This window comes from Nycticebus coucang, chromosome 4 (assembly GCF_027406575.1).
Source record: "Nycticebus coucang isolate mNycCou1 chromosome 4, mNycCou1.pri, whole genome shotgun sequence".
Classification (NCBI taxonomy): Eukaryota; Metazoa; Chordata; class Mammalia; order Primates; family Lorisidae; genus Nycticebus; species Nycticebus coucang.
In genome coordinates this window covers 45,989,338-46,015,839 of record NC_069783.1, presented here as the reverse complement: position 1 = coordinate 46,015,839, position 26,502 = coordinate 45,989,338, and the positions used below count along the sequence as shown (strand labels likewise).

The 26,502-nt window shown below is 46.4% G+C and overlaps 1 protein-coding gene across 1 annotated transcript in view; it reads left to right on the top strand.

Annotated features, from left to right (window-relative positions):
* Positions 1-11,638: 11,638 nt before the first annotated feature.
* Positions 11,639-26,502, top strand: part of KCNK12 (potassium two pore domain channel subfamily K member 12) — a 54,096-nt gene continuing 39,232 nt past the window's right edge. The window contains exon 1 of the mRNA XM_053586956.1: positions 11,639-12,625. Coding sequence (XP_053442931.1) covers positions 12,235-12,625 — 391 coding nt within the window. The 5' untranslated portion in view covers positions 11,639-12,234. The remainder of the gene's footprint in view (positions 12,626-26,502) is intronic.

Sequence of the window (26,502 nt, the reverse complement as noted above, 5' to 3'; positions counted from 1 at the left end):
CACGTACTAGGTCAAGAAGCTTCTCCTTCTTCAGCTTCTACTTGAGCAAGAAAAAGACAAATAGCAAAAGAAACAAACCCCATCAATCCAAGACTACTAATTGGTGTTTGATTATAATTCAGATGTGGTCTGTGATTGTGAATACTTCCATTTAAATTATAATGGTTGCCAGTGAGGAAGTGGATGAAAAATGAATGTGCTGAACAGAAGGATTTGTGTATTCACAAGAGTCTGAGGGAACTCAGATCCGGTTCCAGAGGGACCATAAAGAGGTAGGATATGGTCCATTTCAAGTCCAGCAGACTGTTGGATTGATGAAGATTGCAAATGTACTGCTGGGTGACTGCCCCTTTGGGCCTTAGCCCAAATACCTTGAATGGCACTCCCACTGTTCCTCCTACCCAGTTGTTAAAACAAAGGCAATTTATAATGAGTTAGTATCTTTTTTTTTTTTGTAGAGACAGAGTCTCACTGTACTGTCCTCCAGTAGAGTGCCATGACGTCACACGGCTCACAGCAACCTCTAACTCTTGGGCTTATGCGATTCTCTTGCCTCAGCCTCCCGAGCAGCTGGGACTACAGGCGCCTGCCACAACGCCCGGCTATTTTTTTGTTGCAGTTTGGCCAGGGCTGGGTTTGAACCCACCACCCTCGGCATATGAGGCTAGCGCCCTACTCACTGAGCCACAGGCACCGCCCAATGAGTTAGTATCTTTAATAGCATAGTGTCTTGCACAGAGTAGAAGTTTGGAAATATTTGTTGTATTTGTTACAGAAAGAAGGAAGTAGCGAGGAAGGGAGAAAGGAAGGGATGGAGAGAAGGGAAGTAGGCCAACCACGCTCATGTGCTCAGATTTAGAGAAGACCTTCTATCCACAAGGAATGTTCCTTCCCCCAGAAGCCCATAGACTTATGTGTTATAATACCTGAAAAGATGTCCCCAAGACTCTTCTCCCAGCCCCATCCTCACATTTACTTCTACCAATCCTACCTCTCCAAACACCAGCCCCCACTCAACACCCCTCTGGCAATTTCCCCAACGCTCATTTCTGGGCTACTAGCAAAAAAAATAGTCTCATTTCCCCTCAGTTCTTTATGTCAAGCCTGATGTTCTGTTCTGTGATCCACCCTCAGCATGGGAGTTTTAATTTGATGTCTAATGAACAAATCTCTTGTCTTTGCACATGTTTCACCACCCACAGCCAAGTTAATAAATGAAGAATGGTGTGGTTATAAGAACAATTGCTTTCATAAACTCTGTCCATTCTCTAATGCTGCCTTCCATTCCTTTCTCCTCTGGACCTCACCACCCCTTTTTGAAAGTTGTCTAGCTAGGCTCAGCACAGTGGTTACGGCATCAGCCACATACACTAAGGCTAGCAGGTTTGAACTTGGCCCAGTCCAGCTAAACAACAATGATAATTGCAACAACAATAACAAAAAATAGCTGGGCACTGTGGTGGGTGCCTGTAGTCCCAGCTACTTGGGAGGCTGAGGCAAGAGCATCACTTAAGCTGAAGAGTTGGAGGTTACTGTGAGCTGTGATGCCATAGCACTCTACCAAAGTGACATAATGAGACTCTGTCTCAAAAAAAAAAAAAAAAGTTGCCCGCCTAAAACAAGAGTTCTAACTCTCTAAAAATATCAGTTCAAAATCCTCAGATCCCTGACTTATTCAAACGATGAGATATTAGCTATGGCAATCTTAAAACGGCTTTCTCCTATTGCCTTCCTCCCCTGCTTTGTTTTTGCTCTTGGATCTGACAGCCTGGTGGTTTGGGATTAGAAAAGTTACAGATATTTTATCTCTCTCAACTGCAATGAGAATACGGGGGAATCGTTGGAGGAAAAATCCCACAGGAAAGTCAATCATGATGAGACCAGTGGAGAAGAAAGGAGATGGGGGAGGGGGGGAATTGAAGCAAATGAAAAAGTCAGATCTGTTGAAGATCTAAATTCCCATGATTTCAAGCAAAAACTTTAGAATATTCAGAACACTCAGTTAGTAAAAGACATTGGGCAACAGTCTGGCAAATGCATAAAGGTTAAATCTGTCCTATTACAGGAGACTAGAGATAGGCATTTCTCGGTTATGCAAGCTCATTTCATCATCTTGCTCCTTTGCACTATGGCTTCAACCCTCAAAGTCACTTCATGGTTCAAGATAGCAGCTGGAGCTCCAGCCATTACATCCACATTCTAGGAACCAAGACTGAGGAAAGAGAAATGGTGAAAGGCCAAAAGGGCCCCCCCGCCCTATGGAATTAGCTTCCTTTAAGCCAACTTCTTGAAGTACCACATAATATTTCCTTAGAACTTAAAAATAGTCTCGCCTTACTACAAAAGAGGCTGGAATTTAGGTTTTTTTTGGGGGGGGTTTTGTTGTTTGTTTGTTTTTAAATAGAGCACATTGACACCTCAAATAAAATAGGTGATCTGTTGCTAAAAAAGCGGGAGTAAAACACAGATTTTGGTGGGAACCGGCAGTCTCACTGAGAAGCCAAACCCAAACATTTACTGACACTTTAATGGAAAAACAAACAGTGATCAATAAAAGACAGAGGAGAGGGCAGAGGAGGAAACATAAAAAATCTAGTAATACCTGTCAATGTGAAATTCAGCGAAAACTTTATTCTGAAGAACACTATGCCAGTAAGTAATACCTTATATATATTTATAAACATGAAAATAAAGTAAGCTCTATGTTTATTGCTGAATCCTGGGTAACTTGAACAGTGTTTGGCACATATCTACTTTGAATTATATATGATGTTAAATTTAAAAAGTAAGTTTAAAGCAGTATGTAAAACATCCTATAATTTTAATAAAATTAAATGTAGATAGATAGATAGATAGAGCCAGCCAACTGGCAGGGGAGTCATTAAAATGATGGATAACAGTAATTCTCTCTTGATAATAAAACAGAATTTGGGATAATTTTTATTTTTGTATTTTTTGCTCTTCTGAATTTCCAATTATTCTTGGTTAATTATGCATTACTTTATAGAGTCTTTGAAAGTTATATCAAAACTTAAATATGCATTACTTATTGGTCTTAAAAAGTTGCATCAAAATCCATTTGAGACAAAATAATATAAGGCTTTATCTACAGAAAAAAATCTGGACCAGACTTTAAAATATTAAAAATAAATAAATAAAAATAAAATAGTAAAAAAATGGCTCACACCTATAATCCTAGCATTGTGGGAGGCTAGGGCAGGAGGATTAGTTGAGGCCAGGTGTTCAAAAACAAGGTGAGCAACATAAGGAAACTCTATCTCTACAAAAACATACAAACAAAAAATTAGCTGCACATGGTAGTGCACCTATAGTGCACCTATTGTGCCAGCTACTCAGGAACTGAGGCAGGAGGATCACTGGAGCCCAGTAGTCTGAGGTTGCAATGAGTTGTGATGATATCACTGCATTCCAGCCTGGATGACAGAGTGAGACTCTTTCAAATTTTAAAAAAAGAAAAGAAAAGCACATATTCAAGGAACTGTAGTGAGCTGACAGTAAGTGTGGTTGAGAAAAGAGACAAGAATCTCTCTCTCATAATCCATACCCTTACTGGTTAGTTTTACAGACTCTCAATACAACTTTAGTGTATGCACTAACAACTTTAGGGTATGCACCTCATAAAACCCAAAGGCACATTTTTTTTTTTTTTTTACCTTCTAAAGTGAGAGTTAGATATCTAATATATATGAACTTGGGTCTGATGAAACCAACTTTATGGTAAACTTTCAGTTTCCCCACAAACATTGCCATACTGAGAAGCACAAGTTATGTCTGCAGAGGAAAAGCAGGATAAATGAGGAAGATATTGGGTGCAGAGTTAGGGGCTGCAGTGTCAAAACTTCCCTGGACTACATCTGTCTTTGTGAACAATGCACTATGTTATCTTTATGTCATCATATATTTGAAGATTAATAAAGGGCTGATCATGACCTGTTTGTAAGGAGTTTGGAAATGAAGACCACAATCCAAAGGCAAAGAGAAGCCCTAAAGCCTTGGGGACCACTCCTTATTTCCTAATCCTCTCATCTAGAACACTGTGATTTCTTTGTCTAAATGTCTCCCTGGAGTATTCTCTTCTAATACTAAGTAAGTGATTTTTTTTTTTTTAAGAAGTGATTTTAAAATATCTATTTCAAATTTTTTTTTTTTTAATTCAAAACAGAGTCTCACTCCTTCACCCAGGCTACATAATTTGGAGGCCATGCTTACACCCAGATCAAGTCTCCTGGTTGGGGTGTTATCTCTCTTCTAGTCTATCCTAACATTACCCAGCCTTCAGGCCCAGCCTAGATTCTGCTTGCCATCCAAAGCTTCCTCAGGCTTGTGCAGCCTCACTACAGACTCCCTTCTCTGACCTCCCATGATCAGCACCACACAGTCATCTCCTAACTGCGTCTTCTGTGTCTTTGTCCTTGTTGCTTCATCCATGTGGATCTTGTCTCCCCAACAAACTCTAAGCTATTGCAGGGAGAACAGGGCTCATGACACACACAGCTTCGTAGTACACTGCTTTGTAGATTCTCGATAAATACCTGTTCATTGATTATTCAGAAATATAGACCCAGACCACTGGAAAATTATAGTAACTTTTAACATGGAGTCATAAGACACAGGCACCTACAACCCACCTTTGTGCTCTCATCTATAAGAGACTTACTTAAGGTATAAAGACACAAATAAGTTTAAAATGAAAGAATTGAAAAAGGTATTCCATGCAAACAGTAACCAAAAGAGAGCTGAGGCTATGCTAATACCAAACAAAATAGATTTTAAATCAAAAACTGTTACAAGAGACAAAAAATGGCATTATATACAGATGCTCCTCAACTTACGATGGAGCTATGTTCTGATAAACCCATTGAAGATAAACATATTATAAGTCAAAAAGTGTACTCAATACACCTAACCTACCAAACATCATAGTTTAGCCAAGCCTACCTTAAACATGTTCAGAACACTTACATTAGGCTGCAGTTGGGCAAAATCATCTAACAAAAAGCCTATTTTGTAATAAAGTATAGAATATCTTGTATAATTTATGGAATATTATAAATTAAGTCAAAATTGTGAAGGTTTCACACCATAATAAAGAAAAAAATCATAAGTCAAACCATCATAATACTATCTGTGCAAGGTTAAGTCCACCAAGAAGCTATAACAATTATAAACATATATGCACCAAACAACAGAGCCCTAAAGTAGATACATATGTGACACAAACATTGATAGAGTTGTAGGGAGAACTAGATAGTTTTACAATAATAGTAAAATACTTCGATAACTCACTTTCAGTAATGGATAGAACATCTAGTTACAAGATCAGTAAGGAAATAGTGGCTTAATTCCCATAAGTTTTTTTTTAACCAAAAGGTCTACCTCTTCTAAATGCCAGTTGGAAGACAAAAGAGCAAGATAGTATAAGTGCTATTACAAGTGCTATTGTGAGAGCTGTTATACCATTTGTGGTATTCCTTGTCTATCACCACTTGGATGCACTTTATCATGAGACAGCACTTTGGGCACCAAAGTTGCTTTCTTTTTAGGTCACAAGTTCAGGCTAAATCCTTGTCTTTAAAATCTCACACAATACCAGGGAGATTAACCTACAAGGCATCCAACATCACTTACACCCTGTGACATCAAAGTGCTTAAACCCTTGTCTGAGCTTGAGCCTGAGCCTCCAGGGAGACTCCTTCTCCCTCAGAATAATTTCATTTCAAGAGGCCTTGCTCCCAGTTCCTGTGCTACAGCCAGACACCCTCCCCCATTTTTTCAACAAGACTCCTTGACTTCAGGCGGCGCCTGTGGCTCAGTCGGTAAGGCACCAGCCCCATATACCGAGGGTGGCAGGTTCAAACCCGGCCCCGCCTGAACTGCAACCAAAAAAAAAAAAAAAAAAAAGACTCCTTGACTTCAAATTCAAAGATCAGATGTCTTTCTCTTCCATCTTAGAAAGTCCTGGGTAAAATCAGTTCCTTCCTCTCCAGCCACCAGCTCTGTAAAACATGGCGTGAGAAAACATTTACCCAATCGCTTAAAACATAAAAGATGAAAAGAAACCCCAATTCCAGGAGAATAGGGTAAGAAGGGTTGCTGCATCTACACAACTAAAAGGCAACAGTGACTCTTTACAGGCTACAGATAATCAGCTTCTCAAGATTAAAAAAAAAAAAAAAATCCCACAGGTGGCACCTGTAGCTCAAGTGGCTAAGGCACTAACCACATACACCAGAGCTGATGGGTTCGAATCTGGCCTGCGCCTGCCAAACAATGACAACTACAACCGAAAATAGCTGGGCATTGTGGCCTGTAGTCCCAGCCACTCAGGAGGCTGAGGCAAGAGCATCCCTTAAGCCCAGGAGTTTAAGGTTGCTGTGAGCTGTGATGCCACAACACTCTACCCAGGGCGACAGCTTGAGGCTCTGTCTCAAAAAACAAACAAAAACTCCTGTTACATAGCTAATTGCCAATGAGTAATGCAGACAATGAGTATTAGAGGAGTTCTGAGATCGGGAGGTCAAAGAAGTTTGGAAACACCCGAGACATTTTGCATCTGCTCTTTGGGATACAGAATTTTTCACCAAATTTTGACCATCACAGAGTATTTTTTAAGAGAAAGTATTTTCCACGGGAAACTTGTTATCCAAATTTAGTTCCATAATTTTCTCTATAGCACAACTAAACTGTTTCCAATTTTTCCATCTTAAAAAAAAAAAAAAAAAAAAGATGGGGTGGCGCCTGTGGCTCAAGGAGTAGGGTGCCGGTCCCATATGCCGGAGGTGGTGGGTTCAAACCTAGTCCCAGCCAAAAACCACACACACACACACACACAAAAAAAATGACTGTCTTTGATTTGTCTAAACAATTTTTAAAATTTTTATCTTTTTTTTTCTTAAGAGACACTTAAGACTAGAGTGCAGTGGTATTATCATAGCTCACTGCAACCTCAAATTCCTGGGCTCAAGTGATCCCCCTGCTTCAGCCTACTGAGTAGCTGGGACTATAGGCTCACACCACATCGGGCTAATTTTTCTATTTTTTTAAGAAACAGGGTCCACTGTGGCTCAGGCTGGTCTCAAAATCCTGGCTTCAAGCAGTCTTTCTGCTCAGCCTCCTAAAGTGGTAGGATTACAGGCACGAACCACCGGTAAAATTCTGTAAAATTTTTTAACAGAAATTATTTTCCTTGGGGTAAATTCTATTCTAATTCCTGTTATTTTTTTTGAGACAGAGTCATACTATGTCGCCCTTGGTAGAGTACTGTAGCGTCACAGCTCACAGCAACCTCTAACTCTTGAGCTTAAGCGATTCTCTTGCCTCAGCTTCCCAAGTAACTGGGACTACAGGTGCCCACCACAACGCCCAGCTATTTTTTGGTTGCAGTTGTCATTGTTGTTTACTAAGCCCAGGCCTGGCTTGAACCCTCCCCTCAGTGTACAAGGCCAGTGCCTTACTCATTGAGCTACAGGCGCCAAGCCACTAATTCCATTTTTCAATGAAGATTTATTCAATAAGTTGCATTGTATTCATTTTTAATGGCTTTATTTAAATATAATTTACATATCATGTAATTCATCCATTTAAGAGGTACAATTAATGTTTTTAGTATACTCGGATATGTGCCATCATTATCACAATCAACTTTAGAAATTTTTATCAGTCCCAAAAGAAACCCCATACCCATTAGCAGTCTTTCCCATTCTCCCTGGACACCTAGCTGAAGCAACAACTAAGTTGCACTTTCTTTATGGATTTGCCTTTTCAGGACACTTCATACAAATGAAATCATAGAGTATGTGGTCTTTTGTGACTGGCTTCTTTCACTTAGTATGTTTTCAGATTCTTGCACATAGCATATATTAATATTTCATTCCTCTTTATTGCTAAATATTTCATTGTGTGGATATGCTATATTTTATTTATTCATTTACCAGGTGATGGACATATGGGTCCATTCCACTTTTTGGCTATTATGAATATGCTGCTATGAATATCCATGTACAAATTTTTGTGAATGTATATTTTTATCTTGAGTATATAGCTAGGAGTGGAGTTACCAATTGATTCCATTTGTCTTTTCCTAATTTTCCCAGCTAACACTCCTGCATTGTGTTTTCTTTTGTGTGTGTGTTTTCTTTTATAAAAAATGGAAAGACACACAGAGAGAGATAGAAACAGAGAAAGTCAGAGAGAGGCTGTACCTGTTCAGGTGTCTTCTCTGAAATTCTTGAGTTCATGGCAGGTTCAATAATCATGGGGTTATAATGATGGCATCAAAGTGACTCAATGAAAACATCGTACAAAAGAAAAGTTTTCTTCCAGAAAAAAATTCAAACCTGAGTTGAGCTTGTTTCTTTTTAAAGAGCTGGAGAGAAGAAAAAAGAATGGCATTCCCTTTTTTTTTTTTTTTTTTGTAGAGACAGAGTCTCACTTTATGGCCCTCAGTAGACTGCCGTGGCCTCACACAGCTCACAGCAACCTCCAACTCCTGGGCTTAAGCGATTCTCTTGCCTCAGCCTCCCGAGTACCTGGGACTACAGGCACCTGCCACAACGCCCATCTATTTTTTGGCCGGGGCCAGGTTTGAACCCGCCACCCTCGGTATATGGGGCCGGCGCCTTACTGACTGAGCCACAGGCGCCACCCTCCCTTTTTTTTTTTTTTTTAAGACAGTCTCATTCTGTCACCTTGGGGTTAAGTACCATGCTGTCATCACAGCTCACAGCAACCTCAAACTCTTAGGCTCAAACTCTTGGGCTCAAGTCATCCTCTTGCCTCAGCTTCCCAAGTAGCTGGAACTACAGGCACTTGCCACAAGGTCTAGCTAACTTTTTCTACTTTTAGTAGACAAAGGGTCTTGCTCTTGGTCAGGCTGGGCTCAAGCAATCCACCAGCTTCACCCTCCCAGAGTGCTATCATTACAGGCTTGAGCCACCATGAACACCTGAGAAGATGGCATTCCATTAGGGTTCACAGCACAAGCAAAAGCCTGGTGACTGGATTAAGTATGGAGTACTTGGGGGATAAGTAAAAGGTAGTAGAAAATGAGGCTGAAATAATTTACTTGGGATCACATCATCAAGGGCTTTGAATGGCAACCTCAGTGGGTTAAAGACTAAATTTTTATAGCTTTGGGGGAGCCTCTGGAGACTGGTTTAGCGATGTCAGTCATGTGATCAGATCAGCTAGGTATGATCACAGCAATGACTGGCAGGTGCAGGTAGGACGGACCTAAGCAGGGAGACATCTGACATAACGTACCCTCACCCTTAGGAGGCTGTTGCAGCAATTCAGAGCTGAGGTAAAGGCTTGGAGCATAGCCAGCTGGAAATTGCTAACTTAAATATTGATTCAGTGGGCAAAAGCTGCATTCATCTTGGGGCTGGTTCCCTAAAGGACGCATGCCTATATGCAAGGAAGTCATCATTTCCCTATTACATAAATTGATTAGGTCATCAGAGTCAAGACTGATGCCAGAGATTTGCTGCTAATCAGGCTAGAATAACAAGTTGGAGGACAAGGCAGGCTCTCTGCCAACTGTACAAGGAGCTAGTCCCAGAGGCACAGAACATTGCAGCAAAGCACCCTGTCCCTGCTTGGGAAGTCTGGGCAAAGACAGCCTCTGAGAGACCTGGTCATGCCCTTCAGCTGCATCTGGAGTCTTCAGGGCCAACTTCTGGAATGTCAATTCTCAAGGCTTTTGTCAGAGCTGACCAGCCAGGTGGAATCCAGCCCCAGAGGTCCTCAATGCCTGCAGAAGCTTGTAAGTTGGGGGAAGAAAGCCTCTCTGTAGAGAGTCCAGGGGAGGCAAAAACTTAGAGAAAGAGGAGTTGACTTCATTTTGACAATAATTGTCTGTAATGACAATAATTTGTGTAAGCCTCCCACTGTGCTCTATAAAAGAAGAAGGCTCAGCTTTCTGAGTGGATAAGATACTCTCCCTCACACACAGCCTCCTCTACCCCATTCTAAGAACTCTGTAAAATTAGCCATCTGCCACCCAGTGGTAGAAAGCCTAGCTCTGACTGCGGTGGTGGTAGCGTCTCTCCTCTTCTGTCCCCGACCTAACACACAGGGGAGTACAGTTGGATCTATCTATAAACTGCAGCAGCATCTCCGGAAAGCCCTAAGCCTCCAACACACCCTTGTTTGGGCAAATCAAAGTCCCAAGTCAGATGCTTTTCAGCTTTCTGCAGCTCTCCTGCCCCCAGCCCACCCCTCAGTCTGTGTCAGGCTGGGGTCAGAGGACGCTGGTTTCAAAGTGGTGAAATGCTCAGACTGGTGGAGGGAACGACTTGGAGCACCCTGACTCAGACCCGCTTTGGGTTAACCTTAGTTAGGAGTGCTTCCTACTTCTGGAGTCCAGAGAACACTGATTGGGGATGGGATGGGCACTCTGCATTGCTACAGTTCACCCACCTGGGATATCTAAGCACAATTACTATGATTATCTTTATTTGTTGCCATCTATATAATGTGCTTATCATCAAGGTCCTCCTACCCACAACCCGTAGAAGCGAGGAGGACAGACAAAGAGCTGTCCGCCCTCAAAAGATGGCTTTCTGGCTGTACCGAGGTTTCTTCGCCACAGAATTTTGTAGCCCGAGCAAAGCAGCCTTGTGTCCAGCAGATAAGGGCCCTTGGCAGCTTTTCCTGCCGCCGGGGAGTGGAGGCAGCAACCAGTGAGCTTCCCTACACCTCTTCTATTCCTTTGCCCTCTACCGAAGCCAGTGTCTTAACCAATGTCCCCTACCCCGGGACAGGAGGAGTCAGTGAGTTGGGGTACGGAGAGAAGGTCCGACAGCCCTCCGGCCCCAGGAGCCTTCTCCTCTGATGGCACTTCGTTTCCCCCTTCGCTTTTGACTCCCCCCCACCCCCATTCCGCAGCGTCTCCGCCCTGTCAGCACCCTCCTCCAGCGATTGCACCTGCCTCGGGCTGGGGAGGGGCACCCGGGAGGTAGGAAAATGAAACAGGGAAGGTTTGGGGAGCACGGCGGAATGGGTAGAGCGGTCTCGCCGGGTGCCTTCCTCCCCCGCAGGCCCGATGCCACCAGCCCAGCGGCTGCGGCACCGATGCGCTGTCCGCGGTGCTGACGCCGGCCGCCCGCTCGGTCGCGAGGGGGAGCAAACGCCCGCGTCCCCGGGTCGCTTCGAGCCTAGTAGCCACCTCTCTCCACTTCCCAAGCAGTATCATTTCCCCAAAGGAACCCTCTGAGTCCTGGCGCTGCAGCTGGATCCAGGACAAAAGAGTGAGCGAAGGGAACTTAAACTTCAGTTAGAGATTGAGAACCAGTGCCGGGGATTCGCGTCGTGCGGCCCCCAGCCCTTGAGAGCTCAGAGCGCCATCAAGTTGAGCAAAGTTTCACCGCAGCTTGAGATAGAGAGGGATTCCGCAGGCGAGGCGCAGAGAAGGACGCGGTTCCCTGGCGGGGTAGTAGCCGCACCGCAGTCGGACAACCTGAGCCGGTGCCCCGCATCAGTGCCACCAGAACCACTGGGAGGCGTCGCAGCAGCCCAACTCTCCACCCCCTCGCTCCATTCCTTACTCACCCCTCCCCAACACTCCGCCCCGGGCGCCAGTGACTCCGCCTCTCGGTGCCGAGCGACTCTTCGGCTGGAGCTGGGAAGGGAGCGCTTCCCCGGACTGGGCTCGGCTCTGAGGCTCCGAAGCCGACGCCGACAGCTCAGCCCTTGGGGGCGAGAGCAGGACTGTCCCCACAGCCCGCACCTAGGAACTGCTGAGCCCTGAACGCCTCATGGGACGCCTCCGGAGGCTGTCTCCGCACCCTGCTGCCGCGTCCCTGTCCTAGGCGCCCGGGCTCCACGGCCCGCCCCGCCCGCAGCCCGCGGCCTGTTTGGAAAGGAGTATGAGGCCCGGGGCCCCGCGGACGCCAGCCACAGGGCGGCAGGGGCCTAGCTGCGGAGCCCCGCGCCCGAGGGCGACGGGTAAGAAGCCGCGGGAGCCGGCGAGGCGTCGGGGCGCGCAGAGGAGCGCCCCAGCCCTGGCGCCCGCTGGGCCGCTGGACTCGTGCGTGGCCTGAGCGCTGGGGAGGAGGCGGAGGCGCCCTCCGTCCGGGTTCTGGGAGAGACGGCGAGGGGCTCCACGGCGGCCCCCGACTCCTGGCCACCATCCTCACGCTCCTGCTCCCGCGGGGGGGATGTCGCGGCCCGGGCCCCGAGCGCCTCCTCGGCCCCGGGGCTGAGCTCCGGACCATGTCCTCCCGCAGCCCCCGGCCCCCTCCCCGCCGCTGCCGCCGCCGCCTGCCGCGCCCCTCCTGCTGTTGCTGCTGCTGCCGCCGCTCGCACCTCAACGAGGACACCGGCCGCTTCGTGCTGCTGGCGGCGCTCATCGGCCTCTATCTGGTGGCGGGTGCCACAGTCTTCTCCGCGCTCGAGAGCCCGGGCGAGGCGGAGGCGCGGGCGCGCTGGGGAGCCACGCTGCGCAACTTCAGCGCGGCGCACGGCGTGGCCGAGCCGGAGCTGCGCGCCTTCCTCCGGCACTACGAGGCTGCGCTGGCGGCCGGCGTCCGTGCCGACGCGCTGCGCCCGCGCTGGGACTTCCCGGGCGCCTTCTACTTCGTGGGCACCGTGGTCTCAACCATAGGTGAGCGGCGCGTCCCGCACGCGTCTTTCCTCTCCGCGCCTCTCACCAACAGCCGGCCCGCCCCTCGGCTCTTCCCTTCCCTTCTAATGTACCTTTGCTGACTTCCGTCTGTCCCTGTCCCCTCTGCCCCGACCGTCGCCCTCCTACTGCTTCCTCTGTCTTTCCTGGTTTGGGCTCAGGAGGAAAGCCCAGCTCCGGCGTTCACACAGCGGTGAGTCGCCTGTGTAGCCGGATGGAAGAACCCTACCCAGGCGCAGGGGAGCCCGGGGCTGCCTGCGCTCCGGCAGTTCTTGCAGGCTGCATGACCTCACCTCTGTGCGCCTCAGTTTTCTCTTCTACGTGTAAAAGAGGTGAAAATGTGATGATATGTGTCAAGGGCTGCTGTTTTTGTTTTTTTTTTCTTTTTCCTCTTCTTGGCTACTCTATACCCCGGGCCTCAGTTTCCTCATCCAGACGATTTGGAAAGCCTTTCCCCCTCCACTCTCAGCGTGTTTATTTCCTCTTCTTTCCCTCTGCCTTCTTTCTTTTTTGCCCTGCGGTTTTCCCTCAGCGGCCTCTAACCTTTTCACTCTGGGGAGGACGACCACTTGCCCCAGAATCATTTTCCCTCGATTTCCTTCCTACCCGCTTCGCCTACAATCTACACTGCCCTCCTCCAAAGTAAGGCCTATTAGCTGGGAGTCCAGGACTTCCGTACCACCACCACCACCACCCCCTTTGGTAAGCCCTCACTCCCAGCCGCATCTCCAATATCTTGACCTCTTTCTTTGTTCCCTCGCCATTTTTTCCAATCTGTAGTGGCACCAAGGGATAGCTGTGAGCAGGGACAGTTTCCATATACTTTCCATTATCTCTTTTCCCTATTTTTGGCATAAACGGCTCATGTTTTCTCAATTTGACCAAAACTACTGTGTAAATCATCCTTCACCCTCCCTCCCCGCCACAGCCAGATTGCTGCCTCTGAGCTCTCATGGAGAAATTCTGGAGTCACCACTGCTGTTCACCTCACCACTTTGCTCCTCTTTCTTCCTCTCCTCTCACTCACTCTCCCGTGCTGCCCTTTCCCTGAGCCCTGAGTGTCACACCGCACCACCCCTCCACATCCCTATTACTCACCTGTGTAGAGTGCAGAAGAAATACAAGGTTCTCACTTTGGCAAGACACTGTGTGTCCCCCACTCCTGCTTCTAGTCCCGGGGTGAGAGAAGGCACTTGGCTGGTCACCTCTAGTTATCCCCGGCACTGTCCCTGGCAGTGCAGTTTTGGAGGAGGGGGCTGGATTTTCTGGACTGAGAAGTGAGGGATGTCATAGACACGCCTTCCGTGGGTGGGTTCTGGAGTGGTTTGGTATGCCAGCTCAGAGGCAGGGGCATGGACTATAACTGACCAGTATAGGCCACCACAGATGGCTGTCTGAGGCAGGGAGAGGCTGCATCCCTATGCTGCATATGAGCAGCCAGAGATGTCTCTCTGAGTGTGTGTGTACAGTCTATGAAAGGACTTCCTTGCCTTCAATGATTTTTCATGTGTCATGCTTGATCTGATTATTTTAAATAGAAAAGGCAAATATGGCCCAACTCCAAGGCACACACAAATTGGATAAAAATACCTTTTAAAAGCTATATCATGTTGTTATGGTGATAGAAGATATAAAATGACCCCCTCAAACATCCCCTTTTAAGAGCTGCATCAAGTTGCTATAGCAACTAGAGTTTTTTTTTTAAGTGCCTTAAAAGTACTAAGGATTTTGCTTAGTCCTAGAGGATGACATCATGTGTTCGAGGCTCCTTATTGACTTGAACTCTTGCTTTTGTAAACACACCCTTTTGCTTTCTTCCTCATATTAGCACCTGTGCACATATTGGGTGGTCACAACATTTTTTTCCCCAGTGTCATGCTTTGACTTCCTAATGGAACCCAGTGGCTAAAGAGGAAGCTGTTGGCAGTGTCCTCTGCCCCACTGGGCCTTGAGTCCGTCCAAATAGGACCCCATTCCACTGACCTGCATTCTCTGTGCCTCTCTGATGAGCTCCATAAATCTTTCGTTCACTGTCACTTTGGACACAGAGATTCTGAGGTCAGACACAGCTTCTAAAGTTTCTCTCTCAGTTCTTTGCACAAAATCACATTTGCATGTTGGGAAATTGTTCTATTCCCCAGCCTTTCATCTATTGGTAGGATTGGCTCTTTAGTCAAGCAGAAAGAAACTATATTCTCTTTCTTGATTTTTGTTTTCTGTTGTAGGCAAGCCATTTAGGAAGGCTACATGGAAGCATGTGGCTGTGTTACGAATGACCCAGCGTGTTGCTTCCAAAATCTGCAGGGAAACATTTGAGCCAGCCTGTGGACAACTCAGGGTCTAGCCCTCAACAGAGATACCAAAACAGCCACACAAGTAGCAGGGCCTCTGCTGGTAATTCACCTGCTGGGGCATTCTGCAGCAGTGGTTCAAATTGGTCACTTCTGTCAGTCAGATAAGTTCTGCTGAATCCCCAAGTAGTGTGATTGGCCTTTCAGCCTTCTCTTTGAAAAACACACTTGGACGAGATTTAGGGAAAGACCTAAATAGGTCTGTTTTTCTTCTGTTTACATGGTTTCTTTCCCTTTAATTCCCTGAGTCTTTAGAGATAATTATCATTATTACTGATGCTTTTATGGATTCAACAGCTCAAGAAGCCTGAGCTCAATCCAAAATGGGCAGTCAGTATTTTTTATCTGCCACCTTATCCATTGAAGAGGAAATTTAGCATATACTTGACTTGATTTTATTTGATGAGTGAATATCACAGTGTGGAATTCAGGGAACTAAAATGATTTGGTTCAGCTATTTATACTGCTGAATCCAACAGGACATTTGTGTGTGTGTGTGTGTGTGTGTCTGTGTTGTGTAGACCCAGCTAAATGATTCATCGAGACTTTAGTATAGAAAAAACCCTTCATTCATTCCATAAATATGATGTACTGTGTGTATGAGGCCCAGTGCTATATTTTAAAAGGTTAAAGCTTATTCTACATGGCAAAGGTTAAAGCATATTCTCTCTGTCTCACAGAGTCTCACTCTGTTACCCTTTTAAAGTGCCATGGCATCATACCTCACAGCAACCTCAAAGTCTTGGACTCAAGAGATCTCTTTGCCTCAGCCTCCTGAGTAGCTGGGGCTATAGGCCTGCATCTCCCCGCCTGGCTAGTTGCTCTTGCTCAGCCTGGTGTCAAATTCTTAAGCTCAAGCAATCCACCCACCTCGGCCTCCTGGAGTGTGAGGATTACAGGCATGAGCCACTGCACCCAGCCTGGTTAAAACATATTCTCACATGAGCAGCTGGATTACAGTATTTATGAGCAGCATATCTTGGCCAGTCTCACTAAAGATACATAGAACAAGAAGGCTGTACATTCACCTCTCCATTTAACAAACATCCAAGACAAGCATGACCTTTGGTGTAATCCCATATGACACAGTGTTAAGGGGCTTGTCTAAGGTTGCATAGATAATGAGGGATTCAGTTAAGTCCAGAAACCAAATATGTAGTGTATGTTCCCCCAATTTCATGCATATAATTGGTGGGAACATTCTTGTCTGAGACTGAAAAGTTTAACAAATGCTGTGTGTCTGTCTGTCCATCTGAATAAGTGTGTGTGTGTGTGTGTGTGTGTGTGTGTGTGTGTGTGTGTGTATTTTCTGACACCAGGGCAGGGTGGTTTGATGATCAGGCTCTCAATTCATTATGCCCAGGGAAAACTTGAAGAATAAGACACATCTTATAGGTCAGACAGGTTAGAAGCATCTGGCAGGTCTTAGACAGCTGTGCAGACAAGAGTGAGTATAAAGAAGGTCAGAGACAGAGGAATTAGAAAGGAGACATTCTTGTAAACTCTGGTCCAAGGACAGAAGCCACTTACATTTTACCTTTTTTTGCACTTTTGTTTGTGTGCACACTCCCATGTGCACTTACACACACTCTTAAAGATCGTATGTGTATAGAGGAGGAGAAGAAGGGGCAAAAACAGGCCTTCAGTCAGTGGAAGACATAAAGAAAGATTCAGGTATAGCTGTGTGTGATCCAGTTTAGATGAGATAGAATATTTATCCTCACATTTGGTTTGAATAGGACCCCATATCCAGAGCTGGGCAGTTTGCTATTGTATAGACACATATGTGTCCACACAGCACAGATCCCATGGGAAAGTTTTGCTGTGATTATTCAGCAATAGTTAAGGCTGTATAGAAAGTCAATAAGAGGTTCCACTCCCATAGCTCAGTGAGTAGGACGCCAGCTACATACTCTGAAGCTGGCGGGTTCGAGCCAGGCCTGGGCCTGCTAAACAACAATAACAACTGCAACCAAAAAATAGCCAGACATTGTGAACAGTGCCTGTAGTCCCAGCTACTCAGGAGGCTGAGGCAAGAGAATTGTTTAAGCCCAAGCGTTTGAGGTTGCTGTGAGCTATAACACTATGGCACTCCACCGAGGACGACATAATGAGACTCTGTCTCTAAAAAAAAAAAAATTCAATAAGAATAGTTCGAGCAAAATAAAAATCCACTTTGTGGTCTAAATTATTCATACTGATTGCTTACACTGAACTGAAATCCAAGGCAATTATTATTTTTCTCATTTATGCTATGTGACATAGTTACTAGGGGTTGAAATCAAGTTTTAACGTGAATGCATCTGTATATTCACCCCTCCATTTAACAAACATCCAAGACAAGCATAACTCAGCATAGATGCATGTGTGGCCTTTGCACGCCACTATCTACATCTCCTGTGGTGACATGAACTCCTAAAGATAAAGGTGGTGGCTTGTGGTCTTTTAGTACTAAATAATGTTTCTAGAGGCAATACTCTAGCTCAGAGATATTCAAAACCATTCAAAGAGTATTAACCCATCATTTCATATCCTAACGGATATTTTACTGGTTTACTTTGAAAAAATTAAAAGGAAACTCTCCACTGGAGTTTTCATTTTGCATCTGCTGTCAGATTTACACATAGGAAAGAACATATTTGAAAGTCTTTCTCAAATGGCATCTTGATATAAACAGAAATATTTTTGCTTCCTTTTATTAGGTTTTCTGGCAGTGTTTTTTAGCTATAAAGCTAAAATCATGCCACTGGAGACGGGATGGTGTAGGTATAAGAGCTGTCACTTTTGGCACTGCATAATTTAGCTTGCAACTTTCAGAATTAGGCACACTTAATTATTCAGCCACGAGATTAGTAACAAGTCCTAACTTTCCCCCCCTTTTTCAACATGGATTTTTAAAAAATGTTTTTGCTACAAAGGAAACCAAGACATTATAAGCCCAAATGTCGCAACCACATTTACATTGAGCTTTTTTTCTAGCATGTATGTAATCCAGTCGGAGGTGGTCTTGATACCTGAGATGAAATACATTGTCCCAAAGGAAAGGAGTACCTTTCCTTACTTATTTCTCTCGCCAACTATTTTTTTTTTTTTGAAAGATGATGCTATGACAGCTTTGAAAGACATTTAGGGCCAAAGTATCTCACTAAATTTGAAGCTTTGGGTGGAAAGCAGAAAATACATTTTATTTTATTTTCTTGAGACAGACTCTCACTCTTCCTAGAGTACTGGGGTTATAGGCATGAGCCGTTGTACCTGGCCAGAAAATGCATTTTCATTCACTGTGCCATCCCCTGCATCCAGCATCGGACTCAGCCCATAGTAAACACTCAATAATTATTGACTAAATGAGTAAGGGAGCGAGTTACTCTTAATATCACTGTCCCAGCACCACTCTTTTCATTTTTTCAGGTTCCCCTGCAGTTCTTTGTCATACCTTTTGTAGGAAGAAAAAAAAAAAAGGAACTGATATGTGCTGAGCTATTTTCCTTCTGTTAACATTTTATCATCAGTGTCATTTCTGTGTTCTCACATAGCCTTCACAGGCTCATTTTAGTGGGAATGTAATAGTCCATCCAGTTGACAATTCTGTAATTCCCTTCCCCTATTGCTAGCTAACTGGGTGTTTCCCAGTTTGGGGCTATTTTGAGTAATGCCACAGTGATCATCTTTATACATGTGGCCTTTTCTTTAATATCTCCTTGGGATGACTTCCCAGCAGTGAAATTGCTGAGTCAATGGTACTGCTGTCTTCATGATCCTTGTGGCCAGCCTCGTTGACTGAGAGACTGGTCTCTCGCTAGCTGAGCCTACGCCTCTACAAAGCCTAGAAGAGATTGGAGAGTTATCCAGCTAATTGCTCCATGGAAACAGGCCACACATCCACTTGATTTTCTCTAGGCTCACAGTCACTTCCAGGAGCTAAGCTGCCTCTTGAACGAGGCTGTGGCTTTAGTGTCTTCAGCCTTTCTTGTTTTAATGACAGCTGCTTCCTTTGAGGAGTTTTGGGAAAGTGAAGAAGGGCAAGAAGGTTAAACTCGTGGATAGCTGCCAAGCCATCAAAGACCAAGATAAGAATGGCACCTGGACCCCCTTTCCTCCTAATCCTAGGCTCCTAGGAATGGTTTGCCACTGGACCAAGCCAGCCAACAGGGAGCATTCTCCCACTTAGCCCTGATTATGCCCAAGGCCCTAGCCTTGAACAGCCCAGAATTGTGCCCAAAGTAACAAAGATAACACCGCTATAGTATTCCACTTGGAAGCACCATAAAAGTCTTCCAGAAGTTTCCCCAAGCATTTAAACCATTTTATCAACAAAAGCTGACCAGCAGCCCATTATAGAAAACAGGTAGCAGCAGAGCTGAACCCTGCTTTGGGCCTCTCCTCAGTTTCCTCCGAAGAGCCCTAAAGCAGTATTCCCCAACCTTTTTGGGACTGATTTCGTAGAAAATAATTTTTCCATGGACAGTGCCGGGGTGAGAGATGGAAGATGGAGGCAGCATTAGATTCTCACAAGGAGCATGCAACCTAGATCTCTCCCGTGCGCATTTTATAGGAAGCTTCATGCTCCTATGAGAATCTAATGCTGTTGTTGAATGACAGGAGGTGATGCTAACATAGTGATGCCAGTGATGGGGAGTGGCTGTAAATACAGATGAAGCTTGGCTCAGTTACTCTCTGCTCACCTCCTGCTGTGCAGCCCAGTCCCTAACAGGCCACGAGGGGCACTAGTCCATAGCCTGCGGATTGAGGGCTGTGTTCTTGGAGGGTCTTGAAACACTTTCCATGGAATTGGGAAATGGTACTGGTACTTAGTAAAGAGGGGTACTTGGCCTTCACCCCAGGCCAGCTGTTGGCTGCCACCACTGCTTTGAGGTGCTGGCCTGAGGAAGTTCTATCCTAAAACCTGCCATTCCCTAGCTAACTTCTGGGTCTAGTTCTTCCTAAGTAGAATTCAGGCCCTCTCTTCAGATAGCCAGACATTGTGGTGGGGGATGCTCTGGACCCTGTCTGTGAGTGTCACTCCCTCCATGGGCTTGGCCAACCCCCAGCTCGGAGCTAAGCTCCTGGCTCATTAGCAGGTCAGGTAGGTGAGTGCCTTCAATCTTGAAACTAAGAATCATCATGTTCTTAGTGAGGAACTGAGGTGAGGAAAAATACAGCCACTCTCCAAGAACACATGGCTTGTAAGTAGTAGAACTGGACAGTTGATGTGCATGGGCTCTTTGAAAATCAGGTTTTGGGGACCTGCTTCCCCTGTTTCTTCCAAACCCCAGAGGACTCATTCTGAGGTGACCCTGGGATGGCATGTCCAGAATCATAATTCCAAATTTTACAGTGTCTGGATACAATGTGGTTATACTCACTGTAACAGGTGTTGCAGACTGGGAAGGCAGGGTGGCGTGGAGCAATGCTTCTCAAACTGTCATGTGTATGTGACCCCGCCTGGGAATCTGGGTTCCATGAAGGTTTCTGTTCAGAAGGTCTGGGGTGGAACCTGAGACTCTACATTCCTCACCAGCTCACAGCAGCGCCCGTGCAACTGGGCCCTAGATTGCATCTGGAGGAGCCAGAGTCTGGAGAAGCAGCAGTGAGCTGGGCACTAGGAGCCAAGACCCAGCTCTGCCACTCACCAGCTATGCAGTTTTAAGCAGGACACATCACCACCTGGTGCCTCAGTTTCTCTACTCCTAAAAAGGGGGAGTGCCTGAGATGACCAGGTCCCTTCCAGCTCTGACATTCTCATGTGTAGGAAACCCATTTGCTCGTATCCTCCCAATAGTTTAGTGTAGACTCACCACGCCCACTCTGCAGCCTGCCTTCCTGAGCTCCAGTTCCAATTCTACTACTTACAAGCTGTGTGTTCCTGAAGAGTGGTTGTACTTTTCTTTGTCTCAGTTTCCTCCTCTGTAAAGTGACGATCATGATGATTCTCGCCCCCTGGGGTTACTTTAAAGATTGAAGGCCCTAACCTACCTATACGGTGCCTGGTAACCCTGGGTGGCATTAGCTCCCCAGAACTGGTAAACCCTGTTGGTGAGCCCTGCACTGCCTCCCTGTGTGGGAGTGAGACCAAGACACTTACCCCTGAATGAGCTCACCCAACCTCACTTCCCTGAGTGTGGCCTTCTGGGTCTCAGCCACCCCTGCAGTGTGGCTTCGGCCACACTCTAGCTGGCCACTCCCACTTGGGCATGTTGCTATCCTGTGCTGTTACATAACTAACCTAGAAGGGTGCTTTTCAAGATGCTTTTCTTTTGTTCCTCAAAGAAATTAATCATTCCTCATATGTGTGGTGCTCTTTAATTATTGTAATGAATGTGCATAGGGAATAACTAGGTGCTTCTGACCCCCACCCCAGAGCAGTACTCCAGGCAGCTACACCTCTGCCTGCCCTCTTTATTCCCCACATGTGCTAGGGCCTCTTGGCCATACTTGGGCTTAGGAGAAGGTCATGGAGCTGAGAGCAGCAGAGGGGCTGGCTGGCTGATGCCAGGTCCCCCCGCATTGCTCTGAGGTGACCCAGTATCAGGACAGCTGGGGTGGTGGCCACTGGAGGATAGCAGTGCAGCAGACAGCCCTGTGTGGGTGGGGACCAGGCTGCTGCACCTTGCTGCTACCACAGCTCCTGGGTGAATGGAGAAAGCACCAGGGCTCCATTCCCAGGTGCAGCCCCCCAGGGCAGGACGGGAGCTGGAGCAGGGGCAGCTGCACAGCCTGTCAGCAGCTGCCCTCTCCAGGTTCCCCCATGCCAGTAGCCATGACTCTTGTTCTGCGGACCAAGGAGGATGATGAAGGCACAGCTGGTCTCGTTGATTGGCTACCACCACCTCCATGTGCTGTGCTTGCCAGCATGCTGTGTTTTTATCTGTGTTTCCTCAGAAACCTCCCCCAAACCCGAGGACAGCAAAGATGAGATCCCGTTTCACAGCTGAAGGGACAGTCTCAGGGAATTTCAGTGACTTTCTTGGTATCACACAGCAAGACAATCAATAGCAGAAGGGAGGCTCCTGACTACCCAGGGTCTTCTCTCCTGCCCCTGAACTGTGCAGTACCATAGAGGGTGAAGAATCCCAGCCCAGTCTGGAGTCTGCTAGGTTGTAGGGGTGGAAGAGGAGGATCGGGGGGTTTCAACAAGGACTAACACACAGCTTAGGGACTCTGGGGTTTGGCCATGCTGTGCTGCTTGCAGTCTAGTGCCTATCCAGGAAGGAGGCTGCCAAACAGAGGGGTGTGGGGAGACAGCATGTGCTTCCTGTGGGGCTCACTAGAACTCCAGGAGCTTGTGCAGAAGGGAACTTTGGAGGCCCACTGCACCAAGCTCCTGCCCAGACCTGAGGTCCCTTAGCCTGGAATATCAGCAGTGGGCACAGAAAGGACAGAAAACCAAGTCGCCAAAAGGTCCTCACTTACCAGCAGAGAAAAGTCTGGGGACATGGTCAGCTCAGGATTCAGCCTCTCAGAGGCTGGTTGGTTTGAGGGAGACTCTGCCTAAAGTCATGTCCTAGGGGCAGACCTTGCCCAGACCTTGGGAAACACATGAAACCGAGCACCTGCCAGTCACTCCCTCTCTGGCCACCCTGCTCCCCTCTCTGCTGCAGCACCTCCCACTATCCCTGCAGCCCCCAGGCTCAGAGTCCAGGCACTTTTAGCCTCTAGGTCCTTGCTCTTGCTGTTCCCTCCACTTGGAACGCCCTTCCATCTCTCCTGGTTTCTAATGGATGAACTTGGTCTTCAAGTCTCAGCTCATATGGTGCCACTGGAGAGGGACCTTGTATGACATCCCTTTTACTGGCCCTGGACATGTGCTAATTGTTGGTTTCCTTGCCAGCTCCTCTGGCTATGGTTTAGGCCTCTTTTTAGTGGGATAAGATGTGTCTAAAGCTGGCACAGCACATAGGTGTGCAGACAAATTAGTTTCCTTTCTTCTTCCCCCAGGTCAGCCATTATGTCTTAGTAGTGCTTGTCACTGTTGAAATCAATAAAACAGTAATAACCATAATGGCTATGGTCATAATAACAGCTACTCATGGAATAACTGCTTTGAAGTGGAGCAAAGCTATAGTTACTGTCAGTCAGGGAGCATAATGCTTGGCACAAAGTAGGTGATTAATCAACATATGTTGAGTGGATGGAATGAATGAATGAATGAGTAACTGAAAACCCTGGACTGCTGGCAATTACCAAAAACAACAAAAAACTGAGCAATCTGGGCCCAGGCCAGGCTCTTGGAACCTCTGAGCGCCTCCTCCTGCCCATCCCTGCCCCTGCAGTGGGCAGGTCTAGCTGTGCACTCCCTCCCTGCTGGACCATTGCTTTCATAGTCTCTCAGCAGCTGGCAGGTGTGCAGCGGGGCAGCCAGCTCATTCTGTATAGGGCTCCCCTGCCTGACAGTGCTGTCTCTGTGGCTCTCTGAGTCAGCTGGGTCCTTGCCCTAACCCTGCCAGGCACTCAGCTGAATAAGGGTGCCAGGATGAGCCAGAATCCCTGGGGTGGAACCAAATTGGGGAGTTTCAAGCCTCAGCTATTATCATCCCCAGAGAGTGGAAGGCAAAGTTCAGTCCTGACCAAGGAAACTTCTGGTCCTAGTTCTCCCACTGGCTCAGATTCCACATCTGGCTCTGACCTTAGCCACATCTCTCAACTGTAAAGACGCCCTGCTGAATTCTGCCTCTCAGCCCAAAGTGCCACTTTCTCCCTTCACCTGTCCAGGACACACCCCTTAGAATCTGAATACTGACTCGCAGATTTGATGAAAGTTTTATCAGTAATGAAATGCAATTCCACAAACCAGGAAAAGCCACCCCCACCCACACAGCCCAGCACCATCACAGTGCCTCCAAAAATACTTGGGGGAAGCTTTTATTGGAATCGGTTGTCCCAGCTTTATGAAAAGTTTCAGTTGAGATAAACGCAAAGCCCAAATCGTACTCCACGTGACTTTTCCATAATCCCTTTCCAAATGGCCATGATCTCCTTCCCTGCTGCCAAGTGTTCTGAATTCTGAGCGCCTTGTGTGAGCCTGTTTAGCTGCTAACACCAGGACCTGCCAAAAATGCTGTAGGGACAGCCCAGGCCCGAGAGGGAGAGGAAAACACAAACCTCTGCCCATGCTGAGTTTGTTGGCATTTCCTATAGGGGTAGGGTGCATTTTGGAGGCTGTGCAGTTTTTGATTGTTGGGTTCTCATCTGAAATGGAAAGCCAGGAAAGAAAGCTGAGATCACATGTGAGCCAGTTCTGCAGGAGGGCTGGCAGTGCTGGTGGCAGGCAGGCAAGAGGTCCCTGCCTGTGTCAGTGCAGAGTGAGGCTGCAGTGCCTGGCCCTGCCAGAGCCCACACTAACGTTGTTCTCCACATGTCCTTTGGGGATGGCGGGGAATCATTTCTGTGACTGTTTCTTTAGTATCTGCCTCCCTGGCCAGACCCTGGGTTCCTGGAAGATGGGCAGGGTTCCTGTCTCCTCTGTTCCCCATTATGTCTCCCATTGCCTGACACAGGGTGTGGCACATGGGAAGGACTGCAGAAATATTTTTGGAATAAATGTAAATTTGAATGAATGGGTGTGTCCAAAATTCTCAACTCTACCTAGGCACCTGCTTTTTAAAAAGTAAAATACAAAATTCCCCATTTGCAAATCAGATGATGATTCACTTTGTAAAAGAAAGCTTCAGTTTTTGAAGGGATTCACTCCAGTGCTTCTGGAAGTAGCAAGGTATACCAGAGCATTTAAAGTGAGACATGACTTGCAGCCAGTGTGTCAGGAAACCAGCAGCTGCATAAAGTCCCCTTTACTGCCAATTCTACCTTCACACACACCCCAAACCCCTAAGGCAGCTCAGTCCTAAAGTCAAATTAGTAAGCAATACACATGACCAGAAGATGATTCAGAAGAGTGTATGACAAAGTTAGCCGGTCAGGTACCCTGTATTAACTGAAGCTATTGGGGCCTCCTGAGCAGTCAAGCAGAGATTGCATTGTAGGCTTATCATATGGAAATTGCCTTACAAAGCTCCTTGCCCAGCAAGGATGCATTATTCATGTCTCCATTTTAAGAATGGAGAAATCTGCATTGCCAAGAAACAATTTGCAGTGCAATGTAGTGGTTAGGGAGACAGCGCTGAGGGCCCTGGTCCTGGTGCAAATTTTGGCCCTTAGTCTGTTCACTGCTGCTACAATAGAACACAACAGACAGGGTAATTTATTAAAACAACATGTTGGTTTGGCTCGTGGTTCTGGAGGCTGGAAAGTCCAAGTGAGGGCACTGGCATCTGGAGAGGGGTATCCCATGGCAGAAGGCATCACAAGGAGAGTGACTGGAAGACTGAAAATCAGCTCAAACTGATCCTTTGATCAAGAGCCTCTCATGATAACCAACCCACTCCTGGGATAACGACATTAATCCATTAGTGTTAATGACGGTGGATCTAATCACCTCTTAAAGGTTTCACATCTCAGTGAGGCGTTGGTCCCATATGCCGGAGGTGGTGGGTTCAAACCCAGCCCCAGCCAAAAACTGCAAAACTGCAAAAAAAAAGGTTTCACATCTCAACACCAATACAATAGCAATTACATTTCAACATGAATTTTGCAGGGGACATTCAAACCTTCATGAGCTCTGTTACTGGGTTTGCCAGCACACATATCCTAGTCATTCCCTGAAGTCCATCTCACTCTTCTCTCCAGTTATCTCATCCACAACAATGCTTGTCTCTGTCCCACTCCACCAGGTCACGTGGTTTTATGTCATTGCTTTCTCCAGTAACTGCACCGTCTTCAAAGTGTTTGACTCCAAGCATTTCACCTTTGCCTATTACCTCCATGCTTCTGGCTTTCATCCTCTGTTGTCTCCAAAACAATAATCCTTTAGCCACATTGGCATTGGCATTTTGTTATTGTTAATTCTTCCTGGATTGGTGGGTTAATTCATTCCTTGTTAATTCATTCCTGGATTGAGGGGCATTTAGGTTGTTTCCACATTTTGGCAATTGTAAATTGAGCTGTGATAAAGTCTAGTACAAATGTTCTTATGACAAAATGATTTATTTTCTTCTGGGTAAATGCCTAGCCTAGTCTTGGGGTGTGGATCATCAGGGAGATCTAATATGAGTTCTTTGAGGATCTCCATAGTTCTTTCCAAAGAGGCTGTATTGGTTTATAGTCCCACCAATGGTGTAAAATTGTTCCTCTCTCTCCACATCCGTGCCAGCCATCTGCAACTTTGGGACTTTGTGATGTGGGCTAATTTTACTGGGGTTAGTTGATATCTCAGGGTGGTTTTTATTTGCATATCTCTGATGATTAGGGATGATGAGCATTTTTTTTTTTTTTTTTTTTTGCACAGCTTTTGGCTGGGGCTGGGTTTGAACCCACCACCTCTGGCATATAGGACCGGCGCTCTACCCCTCTGAGCCACAGGCGCCGCCTATGATGAGCATTTTTTTTTTTTTATATGTTTGTTACCCATGTGTCCATCTTCCTCAGAGAAGGTACAGTTCATGTCTCTTGCCC